Source organism: Vombatus ursinus, unplaced genomic scaffold, assembly GCF_900497805.2.
Source record: "Vombatus ursinus unplaced genomic scaffold, bare-nosed wombat genome assembly UNPS02014863.1, whole genome shotgun sequence".
Classification (NCBI taxonomy): Eukaryota; Metazoa; Chordata; class Mammalia; order Diprotodontia; family Vombatidae; genus Vombatus; species Vombatus ursinus.
In genome coordinates, this window is record NW_020954641.1 from 27,903,822 (window position 1) to 27,920,745 (window position 16,924).

General features: G+C 41.4%; 1 protein-coding gene across 1 annotated transcript in view; it reads left to right on the forward strand.

The window, feature by feature from the left end:
• Window positions 1-762, forward strand: part of HAND1 (heart and neural crest derivatives expressed 1) — a 2,431-nt gene extending 1,669 nt beyond the window's left edge. The window contains exon 3 of the mRNA XM_027841693.1: window positions 666-762. Coding sequence (XP_027697494.1) covers window positions 666-762 — 97 coding nt within the window. The remainder of the gene's footprint in view (window positions 1-665) is intronic.
• Window positions 763-16,924: the final 16,162 nt, after the last annotated feature.

Consider the following 16,924-nt stretch of genomic DNA (forward strand, 5'->3'; position numbering starts at 1 on the left):
AACCCAGACAGAGAGCCGAGGAGACAGGGCGAGATAGGAATCGGGACTCTGGTGGCCCAAGGCTCCGTCCAGTCCAGTGCCCTGCGGGGGGTACTGTAAGGGCTTTCAGGATCTTAGGATTTAGAGCTTGCAGGAACCTTAAGCAACATGTAGGTCTTCCCACTGAACCAGGAAAGCTGATGGCTGGCTGGACGGCTTTGCTTCTAGGTTTGCTCTCCTCATCCATCCCCAAGCCCAGTGTTTTCTTCAGTCACCAACTCAAAGCACCCCGACTTTGTCTTGGAAGAGTAGGAAGGGAAGAAGCGAGGGGCAAGGGGGAAGGTGAGTTAGGAGGCTAGAGGGAGAACTAAGAATCGGGGTATTTTCTCTAGTATCCCCTCAGGCCGGACAGCTCGGCAGCCTGGTACAACTTAGTTAGTTGAGAGCCAGTTTCAACTTCCACACCTCCTAAGAACCCTATTTCTCAGCCCCATCTTGGTGCAAAGAGGCCGGTTTTTTAGCCTGTTTGCCAAACGGAAAGCTGGGTCCTTTATTTGGAAACCTTGTCCCAAGCTCTCCGGAGGAAGGACTGCACAAGCGGGAAGAAAAGTCTAAACCTGAATGTCTTTCGCCCTCTCCCCCTTCTCTTTTCCGGTGTTTGCGGTCCTGATCGGTGCACAGCCCAGCGAAGGGTATCCTCAGCCCCTGGGACCCGGAGAGAAAAAGATTAAAGGGCGGACAGGCTGGCCACAGCAAGTCTGGGCTTTGGAGCTCAACCAGTGAAGCAGCCTCGGGAAGGGTATTCAGCACTCAGAAAATCCGCCGGGCGCCATCGGAGTACGAGGCAAGACTACTATTTCTGGCTGTCCATTATTTTCTCATTCTGTTATGGATATCTTGAGTACTCCTGAGAGATGTCAGCAGCAAAACTGGTCAAGTGCAATGCCCTCTGAAATTGTTTTTTAAATTCTTTAAGAGAAGGAAAGAAAAATATATTATATATATTATATAAAATATATCCAAGCAAACAGAATGGGGAGCCGGTATTGACAGGCACATGAGAGGCAAATCGGACCAACCTTGCTGTCCCTCATTTCCAACCTTCGACTCACCTTTTCCGTCCTAGATTGGAAATCTGATTTTGCTCTCCTCTGTCTCCTTTTACGCATTAATTTGCAATATCACGAAGTCATTCTCTGCACAGCTTCTTCCTTTCCCGGGACTCCGGTGACCATATATTACCACGGGAAAGGAGAGCTCAGTTGGTCTGGGAATTATTTTTTTTTTTAAACAAATGTTGGTTTGGTATCCCCACTTCCTGCCTAATGCCTAATAATTCCTAATTCCAAGGAAAACATCTTATTCTTTGTAAATAAAAACTTTGTTCCCGTCACTGAAGTTTTTATATATTTAAACTACCTAATTCTGCCTGCCAAGGCTCAGGTTTTTTGGGAAAACCTTGCTCATCCCTTACTGGTTGTGTTTTGTTTTTGTTTTTGTTTTATTTTTGCTACCTCAAAGCTGTGCGACCATTTTCTTGGGGGCAGGTTCACCAAAGCTGACTTTTTATTCTCTTGACCTCGGAATATTTCCATGAAAGCCATTTATGCACAGGGTTGGGGAGGCCAACTTTCTTACTTTTCCGTTTAGAGAGCCATCTTAATCTCCCTTTACCTCCCTCTCCTAAGGAAAGAAAAAAAATCAAGAAAGGAAAAATATGTTCAGAACCACCAAAAAAAAAATACCCCAAAAAACCTTTTGAGTTAAATAGGTGAAGACCAGTCCCTTGAAATAAAATAAGTCCAGTTAGACATTGGGGGAAAGGAGAGCTCACCCTAGGACACCCTGATTAAAAAAGCGGTGTGTGAACGATTGGAAAGGAAAGCTATGGTGAAAATGGCCTTCAAGACCACTAGGAATACAAGGCAACATTGGGTCCTGGGAATTTCTCCAGCATACCAGCACTATAATGTATGCACATGTGTATATGGTTAATGTATGTATGCTAGTATATATATGGTTTGACAATACTGATTGAGTTGGTAGGATAACAAGTATATAATAAAAGAATCTCTAATTGGTGGGGGAATGGGAAGTTGAATAGATGTATATCATTTTGCTCTGTATACGTGTAAATGCATATGCACACCTGTGGGTAAAAGTTTTGGCCCTGTTTGCTTGTGAATGTGTGCTTGACTGGAGGGGAATGCACCCATGCAGACTGGGATGTAAATGTCTGCATCAACTGTTGGGGTAATGGTGCAGAAATGTAGATATGCTTGGTCTCTGCGTTTGTGACTGAGAGAGGAGGGGGTGGGGGGTTACTCACACTTCTAGAGACAGAAACCAACCTGGGCCTCTCTACCAGCATCAAAGTTGGTTCAGGAGCCCGTTTGTGTCTACCCCTGGGTCCCTGCCAGGGACAGGGAGGAAGGAGCACGGGCAGTTTTGTGGAACTTAGACAAGATTCAGACTTAATTGTTAAAGCAGCTGGAGGGAATGAATGGAGACATGCAGTAATATAGATCTCATATTGATACATCGACACTCCTCACAACAACCCAAACAGGGAGCAGAAGCATCATCCCCACTTTTCAGAGGAAGAAACTGAGATCAAGAAAGGAATCAATGTCTTGCTTAGAGAGTATATGACTAATTGGAGACTCGAACGAAGGACCCCCGACTCAGTACAAGTTGGGCACCCTAAGACTTGTCTGCCAACTATTGGCTCTTCTCTGGCACTCTATTGATTGGAAAGTACCTTTGTTATTCTCGGTGTTGCAGAGTAGGAGCAGGCTTCGAGAGATGGAGTGGATTGCCCCGTGGTCACGGAGCTAGGAAGTGAAAGGACAGAAGATTGCACGTGGAGAGACTGTGACCAGGGTGCACGGACACTGCGGGTGTATATGGGTTTCCATTACCCAGAGTTGTAAACACCGAGGCGGAGAGGGCAAGGAGTGCCGACGAGGCTACAGGAGCCTTTCCGGGCCCTAAAGAGTTAATAAAAGGTGTTTTATGGAGATGCCGAGGTGAGGGTCCGCCCCCGCGCCCCCAGTCTTTCCCTCAATTCCCCTTTCTTCCCCCAACCGGCTCCAAACATCAAACAGCTTGGCAGTAGAAGGCAGTTTAACGAGGGCAACACCTTGGCTGCGGTAATGAGGCGGGCGCGGCCCCGGCCTCCACCTCCCCCTACCACCCCCCCGCCCTCCACCGCCAGCCTCCACTCTCAGGGCCTCCCGCACCTCCGGGCGGGCACGCACGGGGTCCAGCGGGAGTCACAGGCCACGCAGGACTAGCGACCCACTATTTTTAGAGGCTCGAAGTATCTATGGCACGGGAAGAATGCATTCCGCGGGGGCTGAGTCCCAGGGATAGAGTAGTTCCCGCCGGGGATGAGGAAGATGGGAGCGGGAGACCAAAAAATCAGGACCCACAAGAACACGCAGCACCAGAATTGACTGGATAGGGGAGGAGTTGGCATAAAAATTGTCCTAAAGCTGTCCTGGACCTCATCATAGAGACTTCAAGATACTTGGCCTCTAAATTCGAACACACCTTGTCCCAAGGGCAATTCTCCCCGAATCTAGCCCTAGCCCGGTGTTCCTGAGGCAAGCCTAGTACAGGCTTTAGGTTCTAAATAGGTTCTTAAATATTTGGTGAATCACAGTGCCCTGAGGCAGTGCTTTCTTGTAAGCATCACCACCGGGCGGCTGCACCAGTATAATACCCATTTTATATCTGTAAAATGAGGAGCAGAGAGAACAGACAGGGGAAAAGATCTGGAGGAGAGAAGGTGACTGGAGAATATAGTTCCCTACGTGAGTGGAGTAATGGAACCATCCGACAAACAGCGTTTATTAAGTGTTCACCATGTTCCTGCCACTGTGCAAAGCTCTGGGGATACAAAGAAAGAATAAAATAGTCCCTGCCTTGGGTTTGGAATTAGAAGACCTGGCTTCCTAATTCTGGCTTTGCTACTTTTTAATAGGTTTGTTGTGAGGATCAAATGAGATAAGGTATGTAAAGAGCTTTACAAAGATTAATGAGCTATATAAATATTTGCTGGCTATTACTATTACTGCCTGTGCTACCAAGACAAGTCACCTCACGGTTCTCGTCCCGTTTCCTCCTCTGGAAATGAGAGGATCTGAAAGAGCCAGCGCAACGTTTCGGAGAGAGTTGACCTCAGAACAAGGAAAATCAGGGTTCAAGGCCTGACTCTGACTGACTGTGAGTCTGAACAAGTCACTTAAGCGGGCAAGTCTCAGCGCCCCGGGCAACTTGTTAAGGTTATAGATCTTCACTGGTTTTAAAAAAAAAAAGCTTCCTACACGAAATCACAGGGTCTGCTTGTCAGAGAAAAGGAGGGGATTGAACCAACTGACCTCTAAGGTCCCTTCCAGGGCTAAAATCCCAGGATCCTCTCTCCCTACGCATCTTTTTCTAATGTCGGGCCTGCCTTCTACTGAAGTTGGAACCTCTCCTTAAATTAAAGGTCGTGGAGGGAGGGTTGGGCTGCATAAAGTGTGAATCCCTGCCCCCACTCCTTTCCCCAAGTTTCTTCCAGCTCCTACCCTCTACTACCTGGGCCCCAAGAGGGAGGAGATAAAGCCTTTGGCATGGAGCTGAAAGAGCCCAATTTTTCATGGAGCTCTCTTTGAGTTTTTATTCTTCTCTTTCCTAGCTTCTTCCCCGTGGTCGCTGGCTGCTTCCAGGTTGCAGCTGAAGATGATTTGTAAGAAAAGATACAATAAACGAAGCACAAGTTTAAAAAGCCTCCAAATAACATATTTAGGTGAAAATTTATGAGTTGCAAAGCACTTTCTTCAAAACAATTTATTAAGGCAGTGAGTGCAAATATGCCCATTTTAAAAGATGAGCTAACTGAGGCATTTTTGGGGTTTAAGTGACTTGTACAATCAAGGTCCCATTAATGATAGCAAGTTAGGCCCATTCCATCCTTTACCTAAAAGCCCAAGGTACTTTTTCACTTAGGCAGCAGCCTGGTGAAGTGGAAAACATGCTGATTTTGGTGTTAGAAAACATGGGTTCAAATCCTGACTTTTCTACTTCTTACCTGTGTCTTTGGGCACATTTCTTGGGTAAAGTGAAAGGGTCAGAATCTGGTGGCCTTTAAGATTCCTTCCATCTCCAAGTTACAACCCTAAACTTACAATCAAGCTGAATTCCCATAAAGAAATAAGTGTAAGAGAGAGAATTTGAACCTAGATGTCCAGTTCACTGTTCTTTTCACTAAAGGAAAACAGGAGGACTTTGCAGACCAAAAATTCAGCAGAAGTCATATCTACATTGTGTCTCCTCAAATATTCATAGCATCCACTGACCCTCCTTTCTCATCATAACAGGAATCAATAATGATCAAGATTAATGATTGATACAAATAACCACAGAAGCCAGAAAAAGTCACCATTCCCAACCTAAAATATAGCAGGAACACTTTGTCTTACACTTTGAAACTTGTTTGGTCTTTGGGATAGCAGCTCTGTTTGCTTAGGCAAACAGGGATGGAAAGCTTGGCTCCTTGATGCTGGGAGGGCCTTTGAGGGGAGGGGGGGAAAGGGAAGGAGGTGTAGACTACTGAAGCAGCTTGGGGGAATCTGCTTTAGGAGGAGTGAGGGCACAGGAAGGAATACCAAGTGCTTACCCTTTTCAGGAATCCTTTGAATTTGAAGAGGGTTTTTAAATTTTCAAAGCACATAGAATGGTAGCTAGAAGGGACCTTGGAACACAGAAAGTAGAAGGCAGAGTTGGAAGGAAGCTAAGAGATCATTCAACGGTCATTTAAGCAACCTAGTGGGCTAGTAAAGACATGGGGAAAAGGCCAGGGATATACTACAAAGACCCTCCTCTTGAGAAAGAATTTCATGAACTAGTGGATTATCTAATCCAACCTCATATTTCATAGGCCTAATAAGATCTTTGAAACTAGGTAGGAAGGTAGAGTAAGTATCATTATTTTCATTTCACAGATGTCAAATCATGCCTTAGAAAGCTCTCTGTTCACACACAGCAAGTTAGTGCCAAATTTGGGAGTCAGGGCCCAGGCCTCCTGACTACCAGCTCTCTCTTACCTAAGAAACCCAACATACCTTCTCATAGTAATTGGCAATTAAGCTTACAATCTAGTTAAATCCCTATAAAAAAAATAAAAGGCCAAATAAGCAAGCAGCTGGCTTTATTTTTAGGTAGAAGGAAACTAAAAAGAAAAAAATATGCACATTCCTGCATCTGAAGCCACAACACTCTCACAATCGTCTCAAAGCAGCCTACTGATTTAAGCTAATTTTTTGGGGGGGAGATACACACACACACACACATCTGAGGAGAAAATTTTTCAGTGGAGCTCTCCTCAACCCGTAAAAAACAAGGTTTATATGGAGAATGGTGAAAGGCTCTTAATATAATACAAATACTGGTAATGTAAATAGATATATACACAATATAAGATTCCTACAAATATTATTTAAACAAATAGAAACTACACATTTATCCCCATAGAAGAGACTGCAGAAAGCATGAAGTGCTGATTCTCATTAATGATTTTGTTTGCCTCCTTACAGTTGTAGATAACACTATACTGTGCTGTTGGGTTACTCATTCAAGGAACGTTTACTAAGAGCAGAAGACTGTCATATAAAGATTAAATATGACAAGGTCCCTGCCCACAGTTGCAGCATCAATATAACTCACCATTTTGGAAAGACATCAGGGAAGTCTTTGGAGGAGACCTTTCAAATCCCCCTCTCCTACTTCTACCTCCTTATTTTACTAGACAGATTTCTGAATTTTTGTGAATGAAAAAAACTATCACCTGGTATTTAATTGTATAGTGATCAATTCCTTCGAACTCATCTATGTCATTCATCCCCATGCCCATACTAGAAGCAGTCTAAGCTTGTAGGACCTGAGAGAACTTTTGCCCCTACCATAAGCCTTCCATAAACCAAGACTGCCTTCCTACTGTGATGAGGCATTGGAGGAAGACTTTATTGAAGAAAAAGGCTTTGGTGATGCTCATGATGATAGCACCTCTCCTTTTTGCTGTAATATTTTTACAATAAAATTCACAAAGTTCTTTTCCTCGAACTCTTGAAGAAAATATAATTAATCCCATTTCTCAGATTCAGAAACCAATGCTCAAAGAGATGGAAATGATTTTTTCCAAGTTCACAAAGAAATTAGAGGCATGCTGTATCTGATTGCATGCCATCTTGAGGAGGGGGAAAATTTAGAACTCAAAATCTTATAAAAGTGAATGTTGAAAACTAAAACCAAACAATCAGACAAATGAATGAATGAATAAAAAAGTAAATAAAGGAAAAAAACAACAACACAAAATCAGAGGCATGGTTGGAGTTAGGCCCAGATGTGCTGATATAAAATGCAGTAATAAAATTGTATCATACTGCTTTGCTTACCAATAAGTTGTCAAGGAGACACAACTGAGCAGCACTGTGTGGTGGCTAGAAAGACAACCTTAGGGTCAGGAAGAACTGGTTCCAGCCCCTGGCACATATTGGCTGGCTGACCCTGGGTAAGTACTTGACCTCTCAGTGCCCTAGGCAACTTGCTAAGGCTATAATTTTAACTGCATAGGTGTTGATCTGCATTGGTAGAGGGGGTCTCTGTCTGGGAACTCCTTATATGAATGAAATTTCAATCATCATCCCTCCTATCTAAAATTGGCATGCTTGATTTGAAACAGAAACCTCTCAATCACATTTGCTATGCCAATTCTGTTGATTTGTATGTTTATACCACACTGTATTCCCAGTGGTAGCTGCTCTTGTAAGGTTTCTTAATATCAGAGTACAATGGGATTCTTAAGTACCTGTCCAGCTCTAAGTATCTGCCTCTTTAAAAGGGGGAGGCTAATAACCAGAGGTAGCTGGAATTATAAAACTCAGGATGGTAGAGCTGGAAGAAACCTCAGAACATAGAATGTCAGAGCTAGAAGGGATCTTAGAACACAGAATATCAGAGCTAGAAGGGGCCACAGGGCAAGGAATACCAGAACAAGAAGAGTTCAGTACACTATCTCCAATGGCATACTGTCTCCACAATAGAAATAGAAACATTTATATATATATACATATATACATGCATATATATGAAAATTGTTCCATGTACTACTCTTTCTAATTACATTATTCTATGCTCTACCACTCAATTCAATTTAACCTTACCATTTATTAAGTGACTCTTGTGTGTAGAGCACTATACTAGATGCTGAGGTAAATATAAAGTTTCCCAGTCCCTGACCACAAAGAATTTATAGGCCATAAAGACAAATAACACCTACTCCTCCTCTACATTTCCCTATTTTTTGGAAGTGACTGACATGCTATTCACCCAGCTTTACAACCTTATACTCATCCCTCTTCTTCCCTCTGTGATTCTTTTTCTGTACTCCATCAGTGGACCAGTCTTGCTTATTCTAATTCTACACCTCTCTTTTATTTGTTGTCTTCTCTCTCCACCTACAGTCACCTTCCTAACAGGACTCCTCATCATTTAGGTTATTTCCATATCCTCCTAATTCCTGTATCCAGTCTTTTTTAAAAAATTAATTAATTTATTTTTAGTTTTCAACATTCACTTCCACAAGATTTTGAGTTCCAAATTTTCTCCCTATCTCATTCCTCCCCCCATTCCAAAATAGCATGCATTCTGAATACCCCTAATCTGCCCTTCCTTCTATCTCTCCCCCTTCTCTTATCCCCTTCCCCTTCAATTTTCCTGTAGGGCAGGATAAATTTCTATACCCCATTTCCTGTATCTCTTATTTCCCAGTTGCATGTGAAAACAATTTTTTTTAACTTTTGTTTTTAAAATTTTGGGTTCCAAATTTTCTCCCTTCCTCCTCCCCTGTATCCAGTCTTACTCTTCACTAATCTCTCATTCACACAGTTACCAAGAGTTTCCTAAAGCATAGATCTGACCATATCCTCCCCACCACCATATTCACAAATCATTAGTGGCTCCTTATTCCTTTAGGATAAAATACCACCTTCTCCATTTTTTCATTGAGAACCCTTCACAACTGGGCTCTAGACTGCTTGTCTGGACATATTTCACACCCCTTTCACATACTGCTATGCTCCAGCCAAACTAATCTACTTACTCCTCCCAGAACTTGACCATCTACCATCTTCTGGTAGATCCTCTATCTACCACCTCTTGTTTTTTGCATATGCTGTCCCTCACACCAAGAAAGAATTCCATCTTCACCTTTGCCTCTTAGAATTCTTTGTTTTCCTTCAAGGTTTAGCTCAGGTGCCACCTCTTGCTTTAAACCTTTTCAGACATGCTCAGTTAGTACTTACTCTTACTGAATTTATCTTTTTCTTCTTTCTTCTCCCTAATCTCTTCACATGTATCCTCCTAATGGAAGACAGACTCTTCAAGGGCAGAGACTGGTTTTCATTTTTATTGTATCTGCTGAGCTTGAGTCCTTATGTGTAGTAGGTACTAAATACATATTTGCTGAGTTGAATTGGACGAATATGTATAATAATGCATTATATTACAAAATAATTACGTTTGAGAGATGCAAAGATCATTATTGATGGGTGAGTATACGTATAAAGATGGATATCAGAGAATGCATCATGGAGGAGGCGGCTTTGAGTAAAACTTTGAGGTCTAAGGTCCCTCTAAAACTCTGACATTGAGTCTGACTTAAAGACCTGAAAAATACCATCATCTCTGTAATGGATACAAGATGCCGAAGGAGCACAGGCTCGGAGACGATTGAAGAAACAACACCATCTAGTGGCTATTCTGTTTCATCTTATACTTATCTCTTCTATTCCACGGCAGGATTTAGAAATTTGAACAGATCAAGAGTTCACCCTCTCACCATCTCTGACTGGCTGGTGCAGGGACGTTGGATCACACAAGGGAGGCAATGTGGTATAGTGGGAAGAGAGCTAGAAGTCCAGGGCACAAATTCAGACCCCCCGGGACCCTTTCACACAAGATTTTGGAAGCCTTTCCAGCTTGGTGGTGCAGTGGATAGAGAACTGGGCCAGGAGTCAGGAAGATTCATCTTTGTGAGTTCAAATTTGGCCTCAGACACTTACTAGTTGTGTGACCCTGGGAAATTCACTTAACCATGTTTGGCTCAGTTTTTTCATCTGTAAAATGGGCTGGAGATGGAAATGGTGTTTTTAAGTATTGGTATAAGGGACACAGGGGGTGGGAAATGATGGAGAGGACACTATGGTAACCTGCAAAACAGAGGTTTTGAAAAACATTACTATATATTATACAAATGGTAACAGATATTGTTCTTTTGTACCTGGTTTTTCTAAAATTTCATTTATATTTTAAGATTGGAATATAAAAAGTCACCAGTAAGGCTATATTTTTATTTTGGACCATAAGGAAGTTTTCTACAATTATGAACAAAAAATTAAATATGAATTATACACATTGCATTTTTTCATGTTGGTGGTAGATTAAATGACACTATATTGAATATAAGATTAAAAACAGTGATATTGAGGCTCAAAGATGTCAAATGACTTATACAGGGTTACACGGTTCATTAGTGACTCCAGGAACCTAGGTCTCTCAGTTACCAAACTAGGATTCCTTCCACTATCCTATGATGTTTCTTGTCATCAGGCCATGATGAGCATTCTGGGGTTTAGAATGAGATAAGGGGCTATTAATTCACCATTAACTTATATATAAAACAAGAATATCAGTAGAAACTAAAGGTTATATAATCATATCGGTCAAGCTTTGCCTTGGAGATGCATTTGAGAATGTACCTCCTTTCTTTCACTGAAAAAGTGGAGGACTATGGGTATGAAACATTGTATATATTGTTGGACTTGGTAGATATATTGGCTAGTTTACTCCTCACCCACCTCCTCTTTCATTTTTATTCTTGGTTAGAAGGAATGGCTCTATATTCCAATCTTAAAATATAAATGAAATTTTAGAAAACCAGGTACGATAGAACAATGTCCATTATTGGTTTGTATAATACATGTTGTATTGTTTTTCAAAACCCCTGTTTTGAGTTATGATAGCATAGTGTCCTCTCCTTCATCTCCCACTCCCTGTGTTCCCCATAGCAACATTTAAAGGGAAGAAAGTAGGGACAGATACATTAGGAAATGAAGGTGCTATAAAAACAAAATCTGTCCATGTGAACTATAATAGCAAACAGAAAAGAAAACAGAAAGTTATTGAGATACAGTTGCAAAACAAATGAATCAACACTTAGTTATCAGGGTCTTTAATTCTTTGAGGAAATTTGCTACTGTCTCTGGCCTCCTTTTTATCAAGGCAGCTAGATCTCAAAAAATATGCCCAACTCATTGGGGAGTTTCTTTTATTTGTATGGAATAGATATCCTAGACCAGAGAAAAAGAATCTGATATTGCTGGTAATTCTAGGCTTATGACTTTGTGGAGAGCATAGCTTAAATCCCTAGAACCCATATTTTCATCTAATTGGACTAAATAAAGATTTTTTTAATTGCCACTGTTAGAAAATTTATTTTAAAATACTGTATTTATTGAAATTTTAAAACTTTATTTATATGTCTATGTGTTTATCTCTGTCTATCTATCTATTTATCTACCTATATCTAGGGGATGAAGCATGTAATAGTAGACAAGGGAGTAAGTATTTATTAAGCATCTACTATGTTCCAGGCATTGTGCTAAGTACTTTACAAATACTGTCTCATCTGAAAAGTCTCTCTATTAGGAATCCGGAGGCCTGAGTTCCTTCTCCCCTCTATTCCTAGCCATTTGACCATGGACAAATAATCTTGCCTCTTTAAGCCTGGGTTTCTGTCAGTTGAGATGGCTAGCTAGCTACCCCTCCCTGTGTAACCTGGAACAAGTCACTTCTTTTTGGGCCCCACTTTCCTTCTCAGTAAAAGGACAAAAGAGCTGGACTAGGTGACTTTATAAGTCTCTTATAATGCTAAATCTATCAACAATTGGACCAGATAATTTCTGAGTCAGAGCATTTTCCAAGTCTGAACATTCAATGAATTTGAGAAACCTTGAGAATTAGTAAACAAAATAAAAAAATCTTGATGATATGTATTATTTCTATAACAACACAAGAAATAAGAAAAGAAATAACATTAGGCTGTAATAAATAGTATAGAAATTTGTAATACATTGGATTCAATTTATTTGTCATCAAAATAGTGTTCAATGTTCGTATATGTAGCAGGTTTGCCCAGGTAACATTTTGGGTCTTCATCATCCCTTTCCAGACCCCAGGGATTTTTTTCTCCCCTTGATGATGATTCCTTGTCTAGCTGTGAAGTTCTTTGGACTGGGTTAACTACTTGACATGGAATGACTTTCTTGCTTTGAGGGGCTGCTCTATTGATACCATCTTGAGGATATAAAGAAGATGACTGATTCATGGCTAATTCATATATGTGGGATACACCCTTGGACCTGGTCTTTAAAAGAGAAAGCAGAGACACAGAAAGGCAGAGAGAACAAGAGCTGGGCCATCAAACAGAGAGAAATTGGTCAGCCAAATATCGAGTCAGTTCCCCAGAAGGGAAGATTGCTCATCCACATAGACTCCAGGGAATCACCAGACTCCGAGATGAAAACAGAGACTCTGGCCAAGTGGAGAGAAATTCCTGGGTCAAGATGGAAGCTGTAGGAACACAAGCCAACAGTAGTGGAGTGGCAGTAACAGAGTGAGTTCCTGAGCCAAGTCTGTATGGACAGGTTTAATGGCTCAAAAATTGTGGTAAGACTTTTGGGACACTGTGTATATTCCTAGGAGGGAGGACTAACTGTAAAGGTGGGTTGTTTGACTATCTAGTAACACTGAATACTTTTCCTGGGGTACACCTAGTGAAAATAAATTTGGAGATCTTTCCAGAAATTTGGATCTTTACAGACCTGAAATAGGAGAAATAACTTTCCCATTTTTGAGATTTGGTACAAATCCTTTGTGGTTTATCTTTGTTGTTGTTGTTGTTGCATTAAATAAAACCTTCCCTATATTCAATATTTTGCTTGTCTGGGTGTTTGCATGGGAACTGAAGACTTTTATCTTTTATTAAGAGGCTTAGACACGAGCCAAATTCAGATAGTTCCAGGGGAAACTCTAGATTGGGGTATAAGCCAGAGAGAGATACCTTTTTAGAAATTCCCAACATTGAATATCATGCTTATAAACACAGAACTTCGGTTCTGGGCTATGAGTTATATATAAAATCCTTTGATGTCATGATTTAAATACATGGCAGATGGAAAGCCAGGTTTGCCTCAGAGTCTGGACACTTGGGGTGAGCACCAGCTCTCTCTGACACTTACTTGCTGAGTGACAATGGAAAACCAGTTTCTCTCTCTGATCCTTAATTTCCTCCTCTACAGATTCAGGATAGTCACACTTGTACTACCTACCTCACAGAGCTTTTCTAAAGAAAGGGATCTATTTATAGACTCTTCAATTCTTATAGGTCAACTATTCCAAGCCCCTGCTTACAGCATGAATCCTCTCCCATAACATTCTTGACTGTCATCCACCTTCTGCAGACATCATACATCTCCATTTAGGGTGTATGAAGGTCAACATCCCTGATTTGATTATGAAATATTTCATTTGTACTACATCAAAATTCTATCAGGCTATGACTTCATGATGCTATTTTAAAAGACATTTACACAACTGTGAGAATTTATTCAATTTTTATTTCTCCCTTTTTACTCATACCCTGTGTTTCCAATATGACTTTCTTAGGAAGTATTTCTGCTAATTTTGTCCTATTGTTTGGCACAATATCAATTATTTTTTTTTTAGTGGCATTAGGAAGTGTGGGGTAGTGGAAAGACCTTTGGATCTGTTGTCAGGGGACTTGAGTTCAAATCTCAACCCTGGCACTTATAGCTTTGGATAAGTCACTTTACTTTTTTTTTTTTTTTTGGTCCAGGGTTTCCTCCTTTGTAAAAGAGGGAGACTGGGCTAGATGATCTTGAAGGTCCTTTTCAGTCAAGATCTGCACTGATGGGAAACTTATTACCTCCCCAAACAGTTGGCTCAAATGGTAAGGAAAGTTTTTTTCTTGCTTCTCCTCTTTACAGCCATGTCCAAATTAGTATGAATAATGAATCCCAAGTAGTGGTCACATTATTGGAATAAACACTGCATATTTCGGATCAATGATCATATTTTACATAATTATAATTTCAAATAGTGCAGATTTGAATACATACGACCACTTCTTGGGATTCACCATTCACTTTAGTCAGGACATGGCTATAATCTGGAAATGCCCAAATGCAAAGAGAATAAACCACCATTGAGCTCAAATCTCCTGCTCATTCATAAGGAGATACCAGTGGAGACAAGGGGCAGGGTAAGTAAGGGCAAAAATAAAATCAGGAAAGCACTGTAGTCATTAAGGAAAGGCTTCAAGTAATTAGCAGGATTCTTTTCCTAGTTCTACAGTTTAGGGCAGGAATGAGGGCTTTGTACTGCTATAAAGAAAAAGGACTCAGGAGCAAGAGCCTGGATTTTGTGCTACAACAGAATAAGGAGATTTGGGATTCTATCTAGCCTTTATCAAGATTAAGTTTTCCCCTTGGTATCTGCCGGCCTGTACCCAGGCACCATCTCCAGCATGTTTCTTTGCCTCTGTTGGCAGGTCACCATATTTGTTTCTACAACTACCAGTTCTACCAGAGTGGGGTTTCTATGTCTGCCTGTTACTGGGGAGCCTGCCAACATATGATGTACAGGGTGACTGCACATGTAAACTAGGGGGCCTCCTATCAACACAGACCTACTTACATATACTCATAAGCACTTCCCAGTTGTCATGAATCATGTTCACATCCAGACTCTGAATCTGTTGGCTTTACCCCAAACAATGTATTTTCTCCTGCTCAGACTATTAGGACTCAAGAAATGTGCCAATAGGATATTTATATCTGCCAAGGTCAGGCACCACTGCTTGTAAAATGTTGATATGGTTCCATGGGGATTAGCTCTAGCACCTAGATCTCTCTGTTCTGCCTCTTTCTAGCCCTGGAACCTATTCCCCATAGAATGGATTCTTATTGTATACACCCTGATGCTTTTCTTCTCTTATATTTATACCCAAATTTCCACTACCCCATCCACAGGCACACACACCTGGCTAGGCTCTATTCTCTGTCTCTGTCTGTCTGTCTCTGTCTCTGTCTCTTTCTCTCTGTCTCTGCCTGTCTCTGTCTCTGTCTCTCTGTCTGTCTGCCTGTCTGTCTCTGTCTCTTTGTCTCTTTCTCTCATATTGTGACTTACATTAGTCACTCTGTAAGGACTCCACACCAACACTGACACAGCTAGATCATGTACTACGCAAGATAACAGCTCCCTCCGTGATCCAGAACTTAGAAATTTCCCCTTCTGATCACAAGCTCTTACTCTTTTTTAGCATAGGTTATGGTGCTCTTCTGCCAACTCCCACTCACAGGCCCCCAGAGGGAAGCCATTACCTCTCTCCTCAGGGTTCTATGGGACCATAAGGAGCTGAGAGGTGCTTTTCTAGTATGAGCCCCCAATAGTATCCATCTCCTAGTTGATATCAATTAGTTATCTAGGCTTATATAGCTTTTAGAAACTGGTATTTAGGAAGGTGATATAGTAAGGATAGTTTGTACAAAACATCCCTGAGAAAGGCTGTGACGTATTCTCCCACAAGTACAGAGTCTAGGGGAAAGTGAGCTTATGCATAAAGCACATGTGGCAATAGGGGTAACACACAGCTCCTGGAAATCCTTTTGCAGTGTCCTCAAGGTGTTCTCCTTAGGCATGATATAGCTTTCTCTCGGAATCCTGGTTAAGTCTTGGAGCTGCCTTTCTTCCATGCGTGCTTAGCTCTGCATGAAAGAGCATTGCCTGTCATTATTACCAGGATATTGACGAGAAATCCAAAACTTCAGACCCTCCAATGTTCTAAGGTCATCCTTTGGTCATTGGTGGGAAGGAGAAGACAGAAGTTCTACTCCTTCCCACTCCCCTCACCCCCAGCCCCAACAATTCTTTTTCAGAGGCTTAGATGGAATTGCTGTCTCCCATAAGGTCCAGAAACTGAAATGCTGGGTTCTGAATTGTCTTGCTACTTCATAGGAGAACCAATGGGAGAGATGGGGCAAATATTAGTTTAATGTCTTTGATTTGTGTTCTTAACTAATAAAGATATCAAAGCTAGAACATTTTTGTTAGCTACTTTAAATGGGGTGGGGTGATTGACTCAATCAATCCCCCCAAAAGCACCCCAACCCCCCTGACACTTCCAAATTTTCCTTTTTCTGACTTATCCTAAACATATTCCTTGGCTTCACCATGACTCCAGCCCCTCTACCCTTTCTGTTCTCCCAATCCATCAACTCTGTTCCAGTCTAACTTTTCTCTCTTCAAATTTTTAACCCTGTGGTGCTCTCCTGACCTTTTGAAGCTCATGAGGTCCCATCCTAGTCCATTCCGTCTCTACTACTTCTTCACCAAAAACAGAAATGAATAGGCACAACAGGGACAGAAGGAATAGCATAGCCCTAAACTTGTGGCTTCATGTCAACCTGTGGGAGAGTAAGCCACTGGCACTCTTCCCACCAAGAAGCTCAGGACAGTTTCTGCCTCTCCACTTAAATACAGCCAGATAGGAAAGAAAAGGAAAGAAAACTGAGTCATTGAGGCCTTTTGTATGCATACTTAATTATAGCTCAGAAACCAATTAGAAGTCCTTTCCTTATCAAGGAGTAAGCAGACCATAAACAGTTATGGAATACCTTCAAATGCTACAAAGTCCATGTGGGTAACTCCCATCAATGTGTGCATTATATCCATTCTGTGCCTGCTTCTAAGACTGAGCTCTCAATGGCCAGTTCTCCATTGCACATGAATAAAAACAAAGATGAAATTGGAAAAGGAAAAG